A 24,157-nucleotide genomic window follows, 5' to 3' on the forward strand; every position below is an offset into this window, starting at 1 on the left:
GAATATAGAAAATAACAATTTTATTTTTCTTTAATTATTAACAATGTAACTAATCTTGAAAGCACAATGTGACTATACTCCATTGCTATTAACCTTTGTCTCTATGGCTGCAGAAAAACATATCTTCTTACATTAAACTATAATACAGACACAAATAACACATCAGTTAATCTTAAGCTATAAAAGCTCACTTCACCAGGAATATTTTTAAATGTGGAAGAGAGATATGCTTCAGCTTGAGAGTGTAAACAAAAACATTAAAAAATGGACGTTTCCTCTAAAAAAAATTTTAATTGTTAAAAATTCACCCCAAAATATTTCTTAGTATATTCTCTTCACACAGGTAGGATACAAAGTAAAAATCACATTAAAGTAGCTATTTTACGTTTTTCATTTGAAAAATGTTCTGTTTTAAAATATCTAATGATACTTATCCTACAAACTTTCCCAAAACTAGAACTTCCATTTAAAGCATTATTAAATAATTTAGTATGTTTATTTAATTTATGACATATCATTTATATCCTGTAATTTGTAATATATTAATTCATAATTATACCTAAATGATTTAATGAATTATTTTATGAGTTTCTAAATTTAGGAAAGTTTGGTAAAGACGATTTAAAAAAATATTCTTTGTTACATTTACATAAGCAGCTTTAAAGATTTTTATTTATGGTCTGGCTGTGCGGAATATGGAATCTTAGTTTCCCAACAAGGTAGTGAAACAGAGCCCTGTGCATTGAAAGTAGAGGCTTAACCACAGAACTGCCAATGATGTCTCTAAAAAACTTTATTTAAACACCATAAACAAAGAATATCAAAATAAAAACATATCAACTGCCAAAACCAAGGCCACACTTGACAGATAATAGCCTGGAAAACAGCACCTCTCCAAAATATAACTTAACATTTTCTACTTAACAGTGTCTATAAGATCCAAATAATGTTTTTAAAATGCAGGACACTGACCACCAGAAATACATTCTTTGCTTATGGTCTTTTTAATCTGTATGTCATAACTTTCCCAATTAGCTGGCTAATAAAATATAAATAACTTCAAATTAATACCAAAAGATCAGTTTCTTACAAACCTTGACATAGGTAGAATTGTTCTTTCCTCATGATAATCACTATCACATTCATTTATGTATTCACGTAAAACAGTCAATACTCGAACCATTCGAACAGCTTCCTGTCTTGCACAGTTAATGCTGTCTTTGTCACCATCCAAAACACACAATGTATCATATGAAGCTTTCAAACGATCAAAGCAAGACTGAATAAAGTCTTCATGGATAACCACCTACAAATAATAAGCCAAATAAAGACGGTAAACTGCTTCAAAATTTAAAACCAAATGACAGTAATGCAATTAAAGACAACCTTTAGCTAATTCCTAATCACATCATATATTAATCAGCAATAAAACACAAAAGGAAGTCAATAATAAACAAGTATGAACCAACTATGAAAAAAAAATTTGGATTGATGTCAAAGCAAGTATTTTGATTGCCTCAGCAAACAATAATAAATCATTATAGTCAAAATTATCCTAGCCACCTAAAGATAATTATAAAGAGTTGGCATTTTGTAAGGGACAAATGTGCATTAAGTATTTACATTTAAAACACTCTACTTAACACAAAGTTACTTTTCAGTTTAACTGTAATGGAAGTGTTTATGCATCTCAATCCTCACCTGATTGACCTGTAATCTGGGGCCAAGATTTGTATATATTTCTTTAAGGAGATCTATAGCTCTGCTGGCAATATCATCATTACTCTGAATTACGACCTAGATCCAAAAATTAAAGTAATTAGTAACATTCAAGATATATTTTCATTTGGTACTTAAATTCAAATGCTGTAATTTTTAAAAGTGAATAATCTGAAACTAAACTGCTTTTGATATGCAAGCCAAATAAAATTAAGTGACAGAATTAAGTGGAATATTAATAATTACTATATACAAATTTTCTCGAGTAATTTGCTTTAAAATGAAAAGCATATACTTTAATCAATATTACATAATTCTGCAATTTGGCAGCCAGGCTATGAGATTTTCAAGGAGTAATTCAAAGAAGCTGAAAATTTTCCATGAAAAATCATTTATCACAGAAAACAATTCAGTCAACTCCAAAAACTTTTGAACATCTTTATCACTTATCTAACTGTATCAGAGATTTTCACAACATGTTTAGAATTCTATGGTTATTTGGGTGTTTCAGGGCTGATCCTTCAAGGGTTCAGGGAGGCAAAAGGAAAGGAATAGGGGGAGAATGAGTCAAAAAACCACTAATATCAAAGGAAGACCAAACACCTTTGTTTCCCAGGGATGAGAAATGACACAAAAAAACCCACATACAAAATACAATATAAGGTGAAGTTTAATAGCTTAGATTTTGAGATGGTAATTAAGATTTAATTATCAAGATGGAAAAACCGTAAGTACAATACAGCATTTTTCTCCTAGGTATTTAAATATATCACAAATCAAACAATATCATAAAGGTACTAATGACTTCGTCTAACTAACACTCCTCTTTTCTGTCCTTCATTTCTTTTGGGATTAAATGTACAATAAACCCCAAGATATAACTTTTAAGAAATGTAGCCAATGACCTTTTCAAAGGGAACTGTGAAAGATGTGCAGGTAGGCAATGGTTACTCTACTTGCACACATCTCAAATAATTCTAAGTACAAAGATACACTGGTGGTGACATCGGGGGAGGTAGGGTGAGAGGTAAGGGGGAGGAAATATGAACTCAAAAATAGTGGCAAATAAAAATGACATAACAAGAACTTAGGGGTGAACAGCTCCCACCCAGTCCCTCCCTGCTACCCCTCAATTTCTAGCACAAACACCAAAGAGGATAAATACACATAAATTAAAAGCAAAACCATGACTCCTCAATTACATTTTATAGGAGCCACCTCAAGTACAATGTTCGTAAACAGGGGTTCCTACTTCTTTACTTACTCTCCAAAGGTAGTCTAATCCTATTAGTTCCAAATCATCCATCATATAGGCTCTTCTTTTTGTTACCAGTTTCCCTTCTCGACAATTAACAGCTTTGAAGAATCGTTCAAAACATTTCATTCCATTTTCAGTTAACAGGAAAGGATCAAGTTGAAGCACATTATTTTCAAAGAATTCCTTATTAATATCAGGATCTAAGTCTGGTTCATCCCCCATTAACTTGGAATACCACTTAAAACAGGCTTCACGATCACAAACATAAACTGCGTTCTCTGCTAAGCATTTCCATATTTGTTTTGCCTGAGGAGCACAAAGCCACAGCTGGCCATCCTTTAATAAAAACCTTGGAAAAAATTTAAGAAATCAGTAATTAGGTTTCTAAAATTTTGCCTTCAAATACAGTTTATTGCAAGTATTTGAAATAATTCATTTAGCATAATCACATTTTAATTACAGCTTAAAAAGGCATCTTTTCAGAAATACTTATTTTTTAACCACATCTCTGGCAGTTATTATTTAACAAATATCTATTTATTGTCCAACCACAAAGCTCCAGGAACTACGCTATATGATTTCATCTAAATATAGAAGCTTATTCCTTGTTTTCAAGAGGTTCAGACTCTGAAGTCACATTCTAATTTAGCTTATATGGTTTCAAAGCAAAAGGAGATATTACATACGATGACTTTCAGCTAACTGCTGCTGCTAAATCACTTCAATCCTGTCTGACTCTGTGCGACCCCATAGATCGCAGTCCACCAGGCTCCCCTGTCCCTGGGATTCTCCAGGCAAGAACACTGGAGTAGGCTGCCATTTCCTTCTCCAGTGCCTGAAAGTGAAAAGTTAAAGTGAAGTCGCTCAGTCGTGTCCGACTCTTAGCAACCCCTAAACGTTATTAAAAAGAAAACTCAAATCTTTTTAATTTCTTAAAATATTACATTCAATACCTGCACACAGTAAACAAAACTACCTACATAATTCAACCTTACTTCTAGGTCAGTAATCATTGTGTTTGTGACAATTCAAGATGTCCTCTGATGCTTTTCAGTTGTGTGACTGTTAGTTTCCATTAAAATACAATGAAGCTGATAATTCTCAGGTAGTGTCCTTTGTCTTTGAGACTCTTAGTTTCTTTTAGGACTTCTGTACTTACTATGTCTTACTTCTATAAATGACAGTGAAAGAAAACAGAATCTGAATTTAATCTGAATAATTTACATTTCATTCTCAGTTAATGGCTATGATGGCTTCATATTCAACACAATATGGTATATTCATTTTAATGCTGGTGGGTTTCTTCTTTTGTGTCTTAATCAGGTCTTCAATATATCAGTAATTCTAGGTCTGCGTATAAAGGTATCCTTAAATTTCTAACGCTACATAATCCCTCTTATTAACAAAGGAGCAACATGAAGTCCAGTAATAAAACATAGCTTTCCTTTAGTGAACTGTATTATAGGTATAAACAATAGGAACTATAAAAGGCCTGTTCTAATTTATCCAGGACAGATAAATTCTAAAACACCTTTCTATTCCAGTAAACCTAAGGGATACATTACACAAACATCAATAATTTTAGCCCAAATACAGGAGACAATCTCGATGAAGTGGGAATCTTTTTCCTTGGATGTTTCCGGGGGTGGGTGTGGCAGTGGGCTGAGAATCACTTTAAATAAATGTTATGAGATCTGATGACTACAATTTTTCCTAAGACGGAATATGTAATCACTCGCATCTGGGGAGATGAGCTCAATCTGAGACATTATAATATTCTTAAAGGTAGTGTGAAATTATGTATTTCCAGTCACACTGGTAGGCAAGAAATATCAGAGTCATCAGTGATTTTTGCTCTCCAAATACAAAGGTCAGTAGAACTTCCATAGGATTGGGGGGAAAGAAACCCCTGGAAGGCACAAACAAAACTTTGTGCTCTGGGGTAAAGGAGCAGTGACCCCACAAGAGACTGAGTCAGACTTGCCCACGGCATTAGGAAGTCTCCTGCAGAGGCGCAGCTCAACAATGGACTGCTGCAGGGTCGGGGCACTAGCAGGCAACAGTCCTCGAGATGCAGCATGTGGGCCTGAGATCTTGGGGAGGAGGTCTCCTTTACAACTACCATAGTGCCTACAGCCTAATACAGAGATTCCAGACTGGACTGTCTCAGGCCAAACCAGAGCCCTGCCCCACCCATCAGCAGAAAACTGGATTACATTTTACTGAGTAGGGCCCTGGCCACCAGAGCAAGACTTAGTTTTCCCCACAACCCTCCCATCAGGAAGCTTACACAAGCCTTTTATCTTCATATATCAGAAGGCAGACAAAAGCAGCAAGAATCAAAATCCCCATTTCCAGAAGGAAAACCATAATCACAGAAAGCTAACCAAAAGGATCACACAGATCAAAGTCCTATGTGAAAGAAACTGAAAGTGAAAGTCGCTCAGTCATGCCTGACTCTACAACTCCATGGACTATCCAGTCCATGGAATTCTCCAGGCCACAATACTGGAGTGGGTAGCCTTTCCCTGCTCCAGGGGATCTTCCCAACCCAGGAATCGAATCCCAGTCTCCCACATTGTAGTCAGTTTCTTTACCAGCTGAGCCACCAGGGAAGCCCTCCTATATTGCAATCGGTCTCTCTACCAGCTGTTCAGTTCAATTCAGTCACTGTTGTGTCTGACTTTCTGCGACCCCATGGACTGCAGCACGCCAGGCCCCCCAGTGTATCACCAACTCCCGGAGCTTACTCAAACTCATGTCCAGAGTTGGTGATGCCATCCAACTATGCCATCCTCTGTCATCCGCTTCTCCTCCTGCCCCCAATCGCTCCCAGCATCAGGATCTTTTCAAATGAGTCAGCTCTTTGCATCAGGTGGTCAAAGTATTAAGAGTTTCAGCTTCAACATCAGTCCTTCCAATGAACACTCAGGACTGACCTCCTTTAGGATGGACTGGTTGGATCTCCCTGCAGTCCAAGGGACTCTCAAGAGCCTCTCCGACACCACAGTTCAAAAGTATCAATTCTTTGGTGCTCAGCTTTCTTTATAGTCCAATTCTCACATCCATACATGACTACTTTGACGAGACGGACCTTTGTTCACAAAGTAATGTCTCTGCTTTTTAAAATGCTGTCTAGGCTGGTCATGACTTTTCTTCCAAGGAGTAAGCATCTTTTAATTTCAAGGGTGCAGTCACCATCTGCAGTAACTTTGGAGCCCCAAAAAATAAAGTCTGACACTGTTTCTCCATCTATTTGCATTAAGTGATGGGACCAAATGCCCTGATCTTTGTTTTCTGAATGTTGAGCTTTAAGCCAACTTTTTCACTCTCTTCTTTCACTTTCATCAAGAGGCTCTTTAAGTCTTCACTTTCCGCCATAAGGGTGGTTTCATCTGTGTATCTGAGCTTACTGATATTTCTCCTGGCAATCCCGATTCCAGCTTGTACTTCCTCCAGCCCTGCGTGTCTAATGATGTACTCTGCATATAAGTTAAGTAAGCAGGGTGACAGTATACAGCCTTGACATACTCCTTTTCCTATTTGGAACCAGTCTATTGATCCATGTCCAGTTCTAACTGTTGCTTCCTGACCTGCATACAGATTTCTGAAGAGGCAGGTCAGGTGGTCTGGTATTTCCACCTCTTTCAGAATTTTCTAGAGTTTACTGTGACCCACACAGTCAAAGGCTTGGCATAGTCAATAAAGCAGAAATAGATGTTTTTCTAGAACTCTCTTGCTTTTTCGATGATCCAGCGTTATGTTGGCAATTTGATCTCTGGTTCCTCTGCCTTTTCTAAAATCAGCTTGAACATCTGGAAGTTCCTGGTTCATGTATTGCTGAAGCCTGGCTTGGAGAATTTTGAGCATTACTTTACTAGCATGTGAGATGAGTGCAATTGTGTGGTAGTTTGAGCACTCTTTGGTATTGTCTTTCTTTGGGATTGGAATGAAAACTGACCGTTTCCAGTCCTGTGGCCACTGCTGAGTTTTCCAAATTTGCTGGCATATTGAGTGCAGCACTTTCACAGCATCATCTTTTAGAATTTGAAATAGCTCAACTGGAATTTCATCATCTCCATTAGCTTTGTTCCTAGTGATGCTTCCTAAGGCCCACTTGACTTTGCATTCTAGGTAGGATGTCTGGCTCTAGGTGAGTGATCTACTGTATAACTCAGTGTAACTATGACTCATAAAATTCAGGACCACTAAAGACAGATAGGTCATAATGAGAGTTCTGAAAATCTGTGGTCCACTGGAGAAGACAAGGGCAAACTACTTCAGTATTCCTTCCCTGAGAACCCAAGAACAGTATGAAAAGGAAAAAAGATGAAATGGGAAGATGAGCACTCCCCAGGTTGGCAGGTCTTCAATATGGTATTGGACAAGAATGGAGAAACAGGTCTCCAATACCCTACTGGACAAAAGTTGAGAAACAGCTCCAGAAAGAATGAAGAGGCTGGGCCAAAGGAAAAATGACACCCACTTGTGGGTGCATCTGGTGGTGAAAGTAAAGTCCAGTGCTGTAAAAAACAATACTGCATAAGAACCTGGATTGTTAGCTCCATGAATCAAGGTGAACTTGATGCAGTGAAAAAAGGAGATGGCAACAGTTAAGACTGACATTTTAGGAATCAGTGAATTAAAATGGATGGGAATGGGTGAATTTAATTTAATTCAGATAACCACAGTTTACTACTGTGGGCAAGAATCCCTTAGAAGGAATGGAGTAGTCCTCACAGTCATCAAGAGTCTGAAAGGCAGTACTTGGGTGCAATCTCAAAACTGACAAAATGATCTTGCTTTGTTTCTGAGGCAAACCACTGAACATCACAGTAATCCAAGTCTATCCCCAACTACCAATGCTGACGATGTTGAAGCTGACCAGCTCTGTTAAGACCTACATGACCTCCTAGAAGTAACACGAAAAAAAAGATGTCCTTTTCATTATATGGGATTGGAATGCAAATGCAGGAAGTCAAGAAACACCTGGAGTTAACAACCAAGTTTAGCCTTGGAGTACAAAATGAAGCTGGGCAAAGACTAACAGTTTTGTCACGAGAATGCACTGCTCATGGTAAATACCAGACACCACAAGATGGTCAATTTCAAAATCAGACTGATTATATTCTTCGCAGCCAAAAATGGGGAAGTTCTACACAATCAGCAACAACAAAAGCTGGAGCTGACTATGGCTCAGATCATCAGATTGTCACTGCAAAATTCAGGTTCAAATTGAAGCAAGCAGGGAAAACCACTAGGCCATTCAGGTATGACCTAAATCAAATCTCTTATGATTACATAGTATGGGTGACAAATAGATTCAAGGGGTTAGATCTGGATAGACAGAGTGCCTGAAGAACTGTTGATAGCGGTTGGTAACATCACATAGGAGTTGATGATCATACCATCCCCCAAGAGGAGAAATGCAACAAGACAAAGTAGTTGTTTGAGGAGGCCTTACAAATAGCTGAGAAAAGAAGTCAAGTGAAAGGCAAAGGAAAAGGGGAAAGATATACCCAACTGAGTTCAGAGAACAGTAAGGAGAGGTAAAAAACTTGAAGGATATCTCAAAATCCTTCAAGCTAGGCTTCCAACAGTACATGAATGAAGAACTTCCAAATGCACGAGATAGATTTAGAAAAGACAAGAGTAACTAGAGATCAAATTACCAACATCTGCTGGATGACAGGAAAGCAAAGGAACTCCAGAAAAATCATCTACTTCTGCTTCAGTGACTACTTTTAACTACTTTTTAACTACTTTTAACTAAAGTTAAAGGCTTCTCTGTGGATCACAAGGAGCTGTGAAGAATTCTTAAAGAGATGGGACTACCAGATCACCTTACCTGCATCCTGAGAAACCTGTATGCAGGTTAAGAAGCAACAGTTAGAACCAGATATGAAACAAAGGACTGGTTCAAAATTGGGAAAGGAGTATGACAAGACTGTATTTTATCATCCTGTTTATTTAACTTATATACAGACTACATCATATGAAATGCCAGGCTGGATGAAGCCAAAGTTGGAATCAAGATTGCTGAAAGAAACATCAACAACCTCATATATGCAGATGATACCATACTAACGGCAGAAAGCAAAGAGGAACTAAGGAGTCTCTTGATGAATGTGAAAGAGGAGCGTGAAAAGGCTGGTTTAAAATTCAACATTCAAAAAACTAGTAAGATCATGGCCTCTGGTCCTATCACTATAGCAAACAGATGAGATAAAAATGGAAAAAGTGATAGACTTCATCTTCTTGGGCTCCAAAATCACTGTGGATGGTGACTGAAGCCATGAAATTAAAAACCACTTGCTCCTTGGAAGAAAAGCTATGACAAACCTAGAGACTGAACATATTAAAAAACAGAGACATCACTGTGCCAAGAGAAGTCCATATAGTCAAAGTTATGCCTTTTCCAGCAGTAATATATGGATGTGAGTGCTGAACCCTAAAAGACGTCACAGAATTGATGCTTTTGAACAGTGATGCTGAAGACTCTTGAGAGTCCCCAGGACTGCTAGGAGATCCAACCAGTCCATCCTAAGAGAATCAACCCTTAGTGTTCCTTGGAAGAACTGACAACTGAAGCGGAAACCAGTATTTTGGCTACCTGATGCCAAGAGCTGACTTCCTAAAAAAGACCTTGATGCTGGGGAACAGTGAAGGCAGGATGTGAAAGGGACAACAGAAGATGAGATGGTTGGATGTAACTCCAGTGGACGTTAATTTGAGCAACCTCTGGCAGATGGTGAAGGACAGGGAAGCCCAGTGTGCTGCAGTTCATGGGGTTGCAAAGATTTGGACATGACTGAGTGAATGAACAACAAACTTGAATGAGGGTTCCCAAAAGGAAACACAATGTCTACAATATAGCAGAAGCAGCCATGTGCCATACCTGCCACCCCTTAATGTGACAAGAAATAGGATTTGGCCCCAGACAGCTGAAGAGTGTATGAAAGGAATGAATTAAATGAGTTCAGAGGCTTGCATAGGTTGATTTCTGCTTTTCCTTACAACTCAGCAATAATCACTGATGTTCAGACTGCCCACACACTTTACTACAAACATACATAGCCTGACCCCATCTCAGGCTTCCTCAGAGCAGTTTTCACAGGCAACTTAATTTTTAGTCAGCAGTAGCTACAGGCTGACCTAGGAAGCACTTATGCAAATAGAAATATTCTCCCATAAGTAACTACATGGTTTGGCAAAAGAAATATAGCATATAACATTATAAATCTAAAGAGAAAATTACCAAGAGTAAATATATATTAAAAAATACAAGCTTTTACGAAAAACTGAGAACCTGTGTATACATGTCATTAAAAGCCAAACATTACTGAGCAAATTTAATATTAGCTCTGGCTTAAAAAATAGGCCTTTTCCTTATTCCCCATCTTAAGTAACGTTATTATATACGGATTTACTTTACGTTTATCAGTTACTATTAGTATAAACAAAGCACACACATATACCAACCACCCTGTTCCTTACTGCCCATGACAGCATTAATGAAAATATTCTCTGGCTGATTGTTTTCCTGTCCAATAGTTCAAAGTATGAAAACGTATGAAGAATAAAAATCTAATTAATACATAAGTAAGCACCACTCTGAAATTTAAAATGTATTTTCTTCAAAATCCAATAAAAGGATAAAGTTAAAGCTAAGCCAATAATTAACAGCTATTTAGTAATGAACACATAAGAAATGTTACATTACCTATTATTGGCCATGGTTCTTATGTGGGAAAATACTCAGTTAGAGTGAAACGGCTACCTAAAAAAAAAGACTCAGCTGTGAAGAATATTATCATTGCATTCTTCATATGTGCCTTATAAGAAAACATCACTAATCATATAAAACTAACCTAAGGAAGTTAAGCCGTTCTTGAACTTCTTGAACATGACTGTATCTACTTCCAAGCCTCACAGTTTGTGGGTCATAGTCTTCATGGTCTGCAAATTAACAAAAACTTTGTATTATACATGCATATCCATATCATGGCTGTCTTTAATCAGAACAGTTAAGAATCCAGTAATCACTTATTAATAGGTAATAGGTTTCAGATATATTTAAATATATCTGTTTTCCACACAAAAATAAACTACTGCTTTTTACATAGCCAAAAGGAAAATATGATCTGTTGAATGTGATATCAAAACTAATTTTCCAGCACAGTAGTCTTCTACTTTTCATATATATTAAAGCAATTCTGTGAGAAAATTCTATGACTTTATCCCCTTAACTTTCCCTTCTGTTATATAACACCTGTAATTGTCATATTTTACCATGAGAGTGTGTGTGTGTTAGTTGTTCACATCCAACTCTTTGCAACCCCACAGACCACAGACCACCAGGCCCCCCCATTCATGGGATTCTCCACTCAAGAACACTAGAGTGGTTGCCATCTCCTTCTCCAAAAGGAACTACAGAAAGAAAGAAAGTGAAGTCACTCAGTCGTGTCCAGTTCTTTGCAATTCCATAGACTGTAGCCTACCAGGCTCCCACATCCATGGAATTTTCCAAGCAAGAGTACTGGAGTGGGTTGCCATTTCCTTCTCCATTTTTTTAGCATACACAACATCAATAAGAGCATTAACCAAACAAAGAAACAGTTGTTAACAGCATCTGATAAAGTTAACAATTACTTTAATCATCAGACTATGAATGCCTAGAACATTAGATAAAACAAAACAAATCAAAACAAACCTAGTCTCTTATTCTGACCAAGAATATGTATATTGGTAAGAAGGCTTAATGCAGGCTGAAAATTCTTGGCTTGTTAAATACAGAACTGATAAGTACTTGTACTATCAACACTATATACTGTGGGAAAAATTCTCAGTATCTGTCTGTAAGAAATCAAAGGGAAAAAACAAAAACACAGACTTTTCTAAAAATACTATAGTGTTTTTGTGTGTAAGATGCTTCCTCAAAAAAGGGTAGAACTCAACTAAACCATGAGTTTTATAAGCCTGTCTTAAGAACTACTCATCAGGTTGTTTACCCCAGTATTAAGCAAAATAAAAATCATAAATGAAATAAGACTGGATAAACCCTCTGCCTGAAAATGACCTAACTGATCTGAATGGAACAGAGGACAGTGGAAATAGTAAATGCCTCAGACAGTGCTGTCAACCACTCAGGAATCAAAGGTACTTATTTAAAAATTCTGAAGTACAGGTACTTCTCAATTATGCATCTCGTGGAACTTATTATTACTTCAAAAATTTTAGTTTTGGCTACACTGGGTCTTCATTGCTGTGTGCAAGCTTGTGGTAAGTGGGGGTTACTCTCTAGTTGCAGTGAGTGCATTTCTCACTGCGGTGTCTTCTGTTGCAGATGTCAGACTCAAGGATGCCTAGGCTTCAGTAGCTGTGGCATTCCAGCTTCGTTGCTCCATAACGTGTGGGATCTTCCCACACCACGGATCAAACCCGTGTCTCCTCACTGACAGGCATGTGCTCAACCACTGGACCAGGGAAGTCTGATGGTCAGTAATAATGGCAAAGAATTCTAATTGAGCTAACTTTGGAGCTGGAAAAGGCAACCAAGATCACCAAAACGTCAACATTTTACGTATCAGAAAAACTTGATTCAGAAATAAAACGGTGACTTGTTACAGAAGAACAAAGAGAATGTTTAAAGGTGTATTTAGGACTAGATTTGGGAACTGAAATTAAAGTAACTCAGTTGTGTCTGACTCTTTGCAACCCCAGGGACTACACAGTCCATGGAATTCTGCAGGCCAGAACACTGGAGTGGGTAGTCTTTCCTTTCTCCTCCAGGAAATCTTCACAACCCAGGGATCGAACCCAGGTCTCCCACTTTGCATGTGAATTCTTCACCAGCTGAGCCACCAGCGAAGCCCAAGAATACTGGCATGGGTAGCCTATCCCTTCTCCAGCAGATCTTCCCTACCCAGGAACTGAACCATAGTCTCCTGCATTGCAGGCGGATTCTTTACCAACTGAGCTATCAGGGAAGCCCAGATTTGAGAAAGAAGGCCATATATAACGACTGCTTTCCACTTCTAGATACATGAACATTTACCATCAATTATAAAATCTTAGTAGCCCCATCAACTCATCAATTGCTGGGACATCAAGGGTCCAGCCTTCAAATCTGCAGAAAATTATTCTCTATTACATACATGGTTTTGTTTTCTGGTATTTAAAGAGCACTGATCCTGAAGTAACTAAACTCTATACCACCATTTCAGGTGCTTTTCATCCTTTAGAGACTTCTGTCAGAAAACTTCTCTCTGTGTGCTTACTTGGCAGGACTGGGGGCAGCAGAGGGCAGAGGGGGTCACACAAATACACACAGGAGTAGAAAGCATGGTGTAACTTTGCCTTTTTAAAAAATATAATTCCAAGTGTCAACAAATACAATTATTTTCTGCCCACGTAATTCACTTGTTCATAATCTACTCGTTTTATCAGGACCTCCTTTTTAAAAATACTTTTAAATCATTTTTTGAACCATCTAAAGGGTCTCTCTAAAATTAGATTTACTGATAACACGAACATAACCATAGTACTTAACTGATTTTAAGATTAATTAAAGACTCTTATCTAACTATTGCATATATTCCAATTTCATTAACTGTCTCAGTAACATTCTTTATTGTTTTCCTTTCCCCAGTCCAGAATCAAAGCTAGGCTCACATACCTAATGTGGCTGTTTTCTTAGTTTCCTTTGTTCTTTAAGGTCTGTTATTTTTTTCCACCTAGACCATTTTCAAGAATAAAGCCATTTGTCTAAAGTTATTCAGTTTGTGTTTGCTTCATGCTTCCTCTAGCTAGATACAGGTTATTTATATTTGCCAAGAAATACCACAGGAACAACACTGTATCCTTTCCTGTATCTCCTTAAACGTAAGTCAAGATATCAATTTACCATTAATAATGTTAATTTAACTTAAATTGCTCAGTTAAGGTGTTTCTACCAAGTTGCTCCAATAAAGTTACAACTTTTTTCTCTGTAATGAATAATTTGTCAAAGAATATTTTGATACTATGTCAGTATTCTAATCCTCAATAAACTTTTAGTTACTCATTTTATTATTGACTAGGTTTTCCTACATTTATAAGCTGACATTTATTTATATCACTGTGAACCAATGGACTCATATATTGAAAATTCAGGCCATCATCCACAGTATCATTATTTTGAGAAGTGACTCCTTTTTGACACTGCAATATGATTCTCTAAAAACACTTATCCTGTTGAAGACTTATCCATTCTTTCTTGTGGCAGTCCTAGAAACAGTTATTTTTCCAAAGAAACAGTTTCTTAAGAACACACAAATATTTAACAGTACTTAATGGCCAACAGGTAGAAATGAGTAAGAATCATTAATAAGCAAAAACCATAGAATACACATTTTATCACAGCGTGGTTATGAAATGACTTGTAAAGAGGCTGCTTTTTTTTTTTTTGGTAAGTGATCTTGAAAATAGCCAATCATAATAAAAACAAAGAGAAGTAATGCAAAGTGGTAATCCTTAGGAAACAAAAGCTTAACTGAATTCCAGTGGTCTTATGATTAAGTGTAAATCCTATAAACTTTGCTCAGAAATGGGAAAAATGACACATAAAATTCTCATTAAGTTCAAATCAACACAGGATATTTCTTCTAATGAACTACATGAGATATTATATTTTGCTGATGAACATTAACAGTTTTTCTTCAACTGTGATTCCTGGAGTATTGGGCCATAACTTCATGTAAAAAAGAGCTCCTTTTCACCTTTCACATGTAAAAGTCACAAGATCATGCCATCACAGAAATTATTTTTCCAAAACCAAAAGTCCCAAATGCAGTAGTCATGGCAAATGCAAAACACTCTTGGAATGAAACTCAGAAAACATCCATGAACTGCAAAGAATCTCACAATATCCTGTTGCATATTTTGTCATATGCTTTAGATCCATGCAATAGGCTTCTCAGACAGAAGCTATCACAAAGGTTTGTCATGCTTTTAGTTGTGCATCATAATCATAGAATAAATAATTTTGTCCCTACAGTTAAAGATCAACTGCTAAAGAGCAATAGTAAGAAAAACAAACAGTATATTAAGATGGAAAAGGTTAGAAGCAGATGATACATAATCAATTAACTCAGAGAAACTCATTAATACAACAAAGTTTCAAGAGCTTGCTATGTGCCAGCCAAAATTCTAGTAGATTGGTGCAAAAGTAATTACAGTTTTGCATTGCTGAACTTTGTCATTTGATACAGGAATCCACTGCCAAGTAAACATGAATTATGTTATACATCCTTTAAATACATACTTCTCACTATATGTTTTTTTGCTAATGACATTACTTGCTGTTCATTTTATATTTACTTTAGACTATGGAAATGATGTCAGACAAAAAAAGCAAATGAGTGATTTTCTTACTGCAGTTCAAAACAGGTCATAGAGCCGTGGAGAAAACTTGTAGTGTCAACAACATATGTGGCCCAGCAACTGCTAATAAACATATAGTGCAGCAATGATTCAAAAAGTTTTGCAAAGGAGCCTAGAGTTTTGAAGAAGTGAAACACAGTGTCTAGGTACTGGAAGTTAACAATGACAAACTAACAGTCATCATCGAAGCTGATCCTGTTAAAACTACAGAGGAAAGTGCCAAAGAACTCAACATCAACCACTGTATGGTCATTCAGCATCTGAAGCAAACTGGAAAGGTGAAAAAGCTCCATAAGCATGTCTCTGAGCTGACCACAATTCAAAAACATCAGTTTTGAAGTGTCATCTTTTTCCAAGCAACAACAAAGAACTGTATCTCAAATGGATTGTGACATGAGATGAAAAGTAGATTTGTATGACAACCAGCTCACTAGCTGGACCAAGAAGCGCTCCAATGTTTGGCAGTCTACTGTCAGTCTGATCTGCTACAGCTTTCTGAATCTTGGCAAAACCGTATCTGAGAAGTATGCGCAATAAATTGATGAGATGCACCAATAGCTGCAAAGCCTACAGCCGGCAACAGTCAAGAGAGCACTTTCTTCTCCACAGCGTCCAATAGCACATCACACAACCAATGCTTCAGAAGAAGTAGGCTACAAAGTTTTACTTCATCTGCCATGTTCACCTGACCTCCTGCCAACCAACTACCAATTCTTTAAGCATCTTAACAACTTTTTAAAGGTAAAATGCTTCCACAAACAGCAGGAGGCATAAAATGCTTTTCAAGTGTGTATCAAATCCTGGGGCACAGATTTTTAAGCTCTAGGAATAAACTTACTTCGTGCTGGCAAAATGTGTTGACTATAATGGCTACTATTCTGATTAATAAAGATGTGTTTGAGCCTAGTTATAATGACTTAAAATTGATGTTCTAAAAAAATAAATAAAAATAAAAATCATGTTCTGCAACTGCAACTACATTTGCACCAGTCTAGTAACAAGCATTAACTCTTACTTCTAGAATAGCCATTAAGTTATAACTACTGTTATCCTCATTTTACAGATATGATAAATCCTCACCACTTAACTTACAATTTATACAGCTATGAAGTGATGTTAGGTTTTAAATCTAGACAGTTGATAAAACTTGAAAAAAAGCAACATAAATATGATTTAAGGAAGAATGTTGACATTCCTGAGATCACGCAAGTGAGTTAACTCAAGAGCACACCTGTAACGTGACTAAACAGAATATATAATCATAGTGAGGCTGCAATGCACACTTGCTCCACCTCACGGTAGCAATTCTGGCTTCAATTCATGTCACGGACAGTAAAATAACATAGTAATTCACACAAAAATGAATAAAAAATTCCAGTTAAATATGTAGCTGACTGGACTTTTAGAAGAGGTCCTAACTAGCATGTAGGAGGACTCTTAACTCAAGAAAAGCTGAAGAGAACTACATGCAAATTTCTCATTGTATGTTGCTGATTTGGGCTACTTTTGCTAGAGAAAATGAACTACATAGTTTTATGCCTACAGTTTCTTTCCCATCCTAACATTCTGTTAAGAATAAAGTTTGGTATCTAATAAATACACTGAGTGGGACCATTTTAGTACCTGATTCTTTGATTGCTTTTCTAGCACTAAGGCTAGAATGGACAAAATGAGTAAAATATGAGATAATGCAGTGTGATTATCAGGTTACTTCAAGAGAGGCTGAATTTTTCCAACAGGTTTATGTAACTTATATGGTTAAGTATTTACTAGCAAACACGAAGGTATGTCTACAAACACTGTATTACTCAACTACACTCCACTCCACAAGCATTAAAGGTAGAGACATACACAGTCTACCGTTCTACTCCAATGATGAGTTATTACAAATATCCACACTTCTGTGGGAAAAACTAAATGTGTGACTGAATTTAACACATCTGAATGCATCTTGTTAACTGAGCGGCACTTTCACTTCAACACTAAGCTTAATCCTATCTTCAACAATGAACCAGGGAAAGTTTTTCTCCTTCATACTCAAATATAAAAAACTGCACCTACAAGGTGGCTGAGGTTTTATTTATCCTAAAAATTTGGTATTATACTATAGAGGTAGAAGTTAACAGAGTATTCTGTGCTCTAGCAGAATGTTTCTGATAAATTGTTAAATAACAAATTAATAGTGGAATTAGTGTTTAAAACATTAAAAAGGCAGCTTCACATACAGCAAACACTGAAAAATTTTCTGTGAAAACTACAGACCATTTTATCCCCATGTTTAAACAATTTCATATTATGAGAACCAATGAAAAATAGACATCACTAATCTAGTAATATTTTAATCAAGTTCTTTCAAGAATTCAAAACATCAATTTAACTTACTAAAAACAACTCTAATACATATATACAATAGGCTTGGACAAAATGGACAGTAGGAAAATCAGTTTTTCTTGTAAAGCAATTACAAGACAAGTGACAGCAATTAGAAAGAAAAGGTTTAAAAGGAGTACACCCCAGAATGTAACAACCACAACAACTTACAGGTAACAACTTATAAAATCGACAACTTAATTTATAAGTACAAGATAAAGTTCCAAAGTACAAAAGGAAAGAAATCAATTTAACAAAGATGAGCAGGAAGACACACAAGCACCTGTTAAAGAACACTATAAAGCTTGTAGACCTATTCACTTCCATTTCTTCGTCTTTTTAAAAATTTGTCATGTCTAATTAACATCAGGACAAACAAAATATAGAGAAAGAAGGCCAGGTTGACCCAAAATTTAATTTCGGTCCATAATACATACCTCTAGCATATAGTCGCATGCTATTCATGTAAGTCGCAAGGTTTTCTGCTACCAAAGTAACTAAGGCGTGATTGTGCTGAAGCTGATTGATTAAGTCATGACGATAAAATACGTGGGGACTTCGCTGAGATTGACTAAAATGAGAAGAACTTAACAGTATAATCAGGCAAAGGAACACTGCTATAACTAAGTCCATAGATACTAAATTCTAACTATAACTTTAAAAAGTTAAAATATTTTATATTTGTTATAAACGTGGTCAACAGTCTCCTTTATAACCACAAAACATTAAGGAACCTGAGAGTAACTATGGCCTCAAAACATAAATATTCATTCTAAAGCTTTTACTTGAAAACTATCTATCAGTATTTTCCAATTTCACCCAAGATACTAACTGTACATGATACTGATGTCAAAGCACAACCACTGTGCAGTTAGGTGCAAATTTACATTATCAAGGATATTAGCCATGGAGGCTCACTCTAGTACACCGAATTTGTAGCCAGATTTGCCTATGGAAACCACCAGAAAGATATCTAGTTTCCTTCCTGTTTTGCATTTTCAACAAAATCAATCAACTGTCACATCATTATAAATCTACTGATCAAATGACAAGTCGTCAGAATATAGTACTGTATGTAAAAGCAATATAAAAAAGGATACATCTGATAAAAGAAAAAGGTAAGCATGAATGTGAGATCAAACATAATAAAGATACAGCCTCACAAATAAGTATTATTACACTATTTCAGTATTTCCTGCAGTTATTTATCTCCATAGAATTTCCTAATTTCATGTAATTATTCCACCATTAGGGGAAAGATTTAAAAGATTAAAAATACAACTTGAAAAATATAAAAGCAGCATCAAATAAGTCTTTTAAACAGAAATCCTGTTTATATACCTAATCATAACAAGTCTTAAGTTATAAAGGATCTTGGCAATCTCATAACTTTCTTATATAGAGGAAAAATATTTTTAAATGCTGGAGAAGCATTCTTAGATTACATAGCTGGAGTAACCACACAACTCAGTCAACGCTGGAGTTCACCATCACGAGTCCTGATTGTACTGTGAGTATTTCTACCACTGCACTGAGCTTTCTACAAGCTACTTCTTCTCTCCTGTCATTAACTCAACATTTATTACAAGAATATAAAAGGGTAATTATAATAACTACTAATAATTTAGCATCAAGTACAAATGCAAAAAATTAGCTATTTAAGAAAATCAGCCAAAATAGAGTAAAAAATATCTTTTAATAAAGATTGATCATCTTCTATAATTTATATCACATTTAGTTTTATCTTTGAGAATTAACTATTAAAAATTCAAGAAAATGTAAAACCTTGCCACCCTAATTTGAAAAATACTATTCACTAGTATGAAATTTTAAATTAATTTTTAAAAAATACTGAGAATATATCAGAGTAAACCAGTTAAGAATATATTAAAGACTGCATGAAATACTATCATATGGGACTAAGAATGTGTATAAAGCCAAGGAAGGGGGAACTGGCAGAAAAGGTTAAGATGAAATAAGAAATGAGATAAAGAACACCTAGCCCATGATAATATCTGGAACATCTACTGGAATTGGGATAATTCTGAACTAAGTGTGGAAGGCAATATCTTAATTCATATTTAATTGTTACATAAAACTAGATAAATTAATTGTCACTAAATATAAAGGAAAATACAATCAATAAATCTTAACTTCATTAAGCTTCCAGTTTTCCCACTCTCATTTTTGTTAAAATCTATTACTGATACACTGTTTTCAACATAAGACAAATAAAAATGAAACAATTTTCTGAAGTAAAAGCCTTACCTTAAATTCTGAGGTGCTTCCCCAAACAAACTACAAATTTCTCTTATTTGTTTCAGCGCGGGAATTACCCATTTGTCATTTGTGCGAAGTTCTTCAATAAAGCGAACTATCCACTGGATCTTTTGTGTGTCTCGATCCTTACACACACACACACATAAAATTATGGTTTAAGGACCAATGTTCAATATAAATCTACCTCCAAATTACTTAGAGAATACAAAGTAGAAAAACTTATAAGCTAAGCCTCATAAAAATGATGATGTAATTATAATAATTTAATGAAATAAAACACTTTCAGTATGTTTTTCATTTGAAATTATCACGTGAACTCTAAACTGTTAAAAACTACTACAGAGTCAGTGTTCCACGGATTCAGATATATCTGCAATATGGTATAAATTCCAAGCCCATGAACATTAACAAAAAATCTGACTTTTAAAACACACTTATATGTGAGCATTGAATTTTAACTGTTTTATAAGGTTCTTAATTATATAAAAGGCAAAACATACAATCCCAAGTATTACTATATGTGCATGTGATGTTGGTGTATTTTTTTTCTAAAAAGATCAACAAATACCACTTTATCTTAAGAATAAAAAGAAATCAACATACAAACAGAATGGAAGAGAAAACAGGCACATGTTTTCACAGAAAGGAAAATTTTAAATGTTGGACAATGTAGCATGGTAAGTTTGTTTCTAAAAATCTGGTATAATTTACTGTTTAGTCCTTTTGTCTATGATTACAGTAAACTTTCATTCATAAGATAAATGCAGGGAAGCTGTTACGACTTGCTAATAAGAAAAACCTCTGTTTTTGAGCAAACTTGCAAAAACAAGCAAAACCTGTTTTGAGCAAAAAAAATCTAATTATCCTTACTTCCAAAGTAATAACTGGTTTTAGTGAATCACAATTTCATTTGATCATCATCAATATTATTATAATGAGTTGTTTCATCTGCATAAACCCTCTCACAATGTGCTAAAAATGTTCAGTGAATGATACAAGAATTTGTTAGAAAAAATGTTAGAGGAGGAAACAACATATACGACAATATAAGTTAAGACAATCCTTAAATATTACTCTTGGAATGATTAAATAATGGAATTATTCTGTAACAAAGTCATCCTATTTGTGGGGGGAAGTCAGAAAAAAAAGAGCAAAGAAGCACTCACATACCTGGGAACAACTATAATCAAGTATTTTTATGTGCGCACTGAGAGCTAGGTCCATGATGTCTACAGGCACATCATCACTATGAGCCAGATTCCAAAGAAGGTTCAACACTTTGTGTGCCATCACACCATCTTTATCATCTTCTGCAAGACGTCGTATCAGCTCTAGTAGCTTTTCACGCTGCTTTTTACTTGCGTTTGTCCAACTTGCCTAGAAAAACAAAATCACATCAGTATCAGTTTAGACATGTATTATTAGGTTATCACTGCTTTAATTACATGACTGATAAATTATAGTCAATTCATTACACCCACATATACACCTTAAGGGCACAATTTACTTCCCATTTGAAGAAACAGTATTCAAAAGACTAAAAAGCAGAAGAAGCAAAATTTGTATTTATACTTTACTTCTAACACTGCTGACTTTATAATAAAAAGATGGAAAAAGATACCTAATACAAAATACATTAAGAGATTCTAAAACTCAAAAACAAAACATCCTAGTTCAAAAATTGGCAAAGAACTTAAGAGCTATTTCTCCAAAGAAGACACAAATGCGCCACAAGCACACAAAAGATGCTCAACATCACTGATCAGAGAAATGCAAATCAAAGTTACAATAAGGAACTACCTCATATGCATAACCATGCTGTTTTCAGAAAAACAAAAAACTAAAAACTATCAATAAGAATGTGGAACATTTGTGTATTGCTGGTGTAAATGTAAAATGGTACAGCTGCTACAGAAAACAGTACACCAGTTTCTCAAAAAATTAAAAATAAAATTACCACATGATCCAGCACTTCCACTTCTGGGCATGTATGCAAAAGAACTGAAAGCAAGGCCTCAAACCAACATTTCTATACCCACAGTCACAGCACCATTTTAATTCACAACAGCTAAATGTGGAAACAACCCAAGTGTCCATCTATGGAAGAACCCATAAACAAATGTGGCATATCCATACCATGAAATATTATTCACTTAAAATGTAAAAAAACTGATATATATTACAATATGCATGAATCTTGAGGACATGACAGTTGGCGAAATACACCAGATACCAAAAGTCAAGTGTTATCTGATTCCACTTGAATGAGGTACCTAGAGCAGTAAAAATCATACAGATGAAATTAGCAGGGTAGTTTCCAGCTCTGGCATGAGTGAGAATGGGTGGTTCTTGTTTAGTCTGGGTACAGTATATCAGAAAAACAACAGAGAAGACAATGAAAGAAATACCTGGTGGTCTGGAAGAATCTAACAAACTTCCAATATTTGAACAAGGTGAAAAGAAAAATATACAGATTACTAAAATAAAAAATGAAACAAATATATCCCTGTCCAGGCTGCAGACATCAAAGGATAACAGGGAATAACAGAAACAACTCAACAAACATAAACTTGACAATTTATATGATATGAACTACACCACTGAAAAAATACAATTTACTACAACTCATACAACATAATTGGAGAACTTATGAAAAGTTAAATTCATAATTTACTAATTTCCAGAAACAAAATCAATAGACCAAAATAGTTTCATGAAAGATTTCTACCTAGCACTTTTATCACCTATTGTACATAATTTCTTCCATAAAATTGGAGAACATAATTTCCCATTTATTTTACAAAAGATTACTTTGATGTATACATACACCACACTACAGACCAACCCCTCATGAATACAGATTTGTACTTCCTCAATATAATACTGGAAACTGTAATTCAGCAACAACAGAGTAATAGGACATGACCATCAGCAAGGGAGGGATGGCTTGCTGATTCAATACAGGAAAAATAATTACTGTAACCCACTACAATAACAGTAAAAAAGAAAAACAATCATATTAATCAATGTAGAAAAAAACTGACAAAATTTAACATCTATTTATGACAGAAACACTCAGAAAACAGAAATGGAGTAGAACTTTCTCAACTCTGATGAAAGACATCTATGAAAAATACACAGTTATCATTATTATTAGTGAAACACGAATGCTTTTTCTCTTTAATATCTGACTAAGACAATGCTGTATAAGAAATTCTAGATATAAGGGAAAACTAAAGAAGACAACCATGTAAGAATAAAGAAGAAAAAACATGAAGATCATATGATTTTATATGTAAAAAATCTCAAGGAGTTCAGAGGAAAAAATTTAACTGTATTTAAGACCACAGGATATAAGTATACACAACAGATTATTTCTATATAGTAGTGATCAACTTATGAATATCAGATATACTGGGAACATCTATAATTGCTTCAGAAAGTATTTTTATATTCCTAAGTATAAAATAAATTTTGTTACAGGGCTCAGAAGCAGAAGAAGGAACTCAACATTCTAACAAAAAGCAATATGGTTTTCACAGAACAAAAGACTGAAGATAGCAGAAATGTTAAGTCTCCCTAAATTGATACACAGGTTTAATATATTTGACAAATCCCAGCAATATTTTCACTGTATCAGACAAGACTGTGCTAAAATTTTACATGTAAAAACAAGGGAACTAAAATACATAATTTTGAATAGAGACAGACATAGTGAGAGGAATCGCTGCGCCTGACCACAAAATTGATATGCAAACACTAATCAAACTGTAATACTCAGAGGGACAGAAAATGACACAAAACAGAGAACCTAGAAATAGTACGCTACAAATAAACCCAAATGATATTTGACAAAGATGCAAAAGTAATCTAATGCAGGCAAGAAGAAAGATGATTTTTCCCAAATGGCAGAAGAGCTGAACATACATAGGGAACCAAAACCAAAACAAACACACCAAAAAAACTGTCACAACAATCAAAATCCCTGCCATCTAACTCTCACAGAATTTAGATCAAATGAATCAGACTTAACCATAAATTGTAAAATTTTCAGAAAACATAATGCAGTAAAAATTCTTTGGGATTTATTTTTTAGTAAACAACTCC

The 24,157-nt window shown here is 35.3% G+C and overlaps 1 protein-coding gene across 4 annotated transcripts in view; it reads right to left on the minus strand.

Annotated features, from left to right (window-relative positions):
• The window catches only part of LOC133051956 (probable ubiquitin carboxyl-terminal hydrolase FAF-X), a 144,016-nt gene that overhangs the window by 64,398 nt on the left and 55,461 nt on the right, over positions 1-24,157 (minus strand). For all 4 annotated transcript variants that reach the window (XM_061136636.1, XM_061136635.1, XM_061136633.1 and 1 more), the window contains 7 exons: positions 21,221-21,427; positions 20,039-20,175; positions 18,208-18,341; positions 10,849-10,936; positions 2,984-3,326; positions 1,702-1,797; positions 1,095-1,306 (listed from right to left, as the gene is read on the minus strand). In XM_061136636.1, the coding sequence (XP_060992619.1) occupies positions 1,095-1,306; positions 1,702-1,797; positions 2,984-3,326; positions 10,849-10,936; positions 18,208-18,341; positions 20,039-20,175; positions 21,221-21,427 (1,217 nt within the window). The remainder of the gene's footprint in view (positions 1-1,094; positions 1,307-1,701; positions 1,798-2,983; positions 3,327-10,848; positions 10,937-18,207; positions 18,342-20,038; positions 20,176-21,220; positions 21,428-24,157) is intronic.

Source organism: Dama dama, chromosome X (genome assembly GCF_033118175.1).
Source record: "Dama dama isolate Ldn47 chromosome X, ASM3311817v1, whole genome shotgun sequence".
NCBI lineage: Eukaryota > Metazoa > Chordata > Mammalia > Artiodactyla > Cervidae > Dama > Dama dama.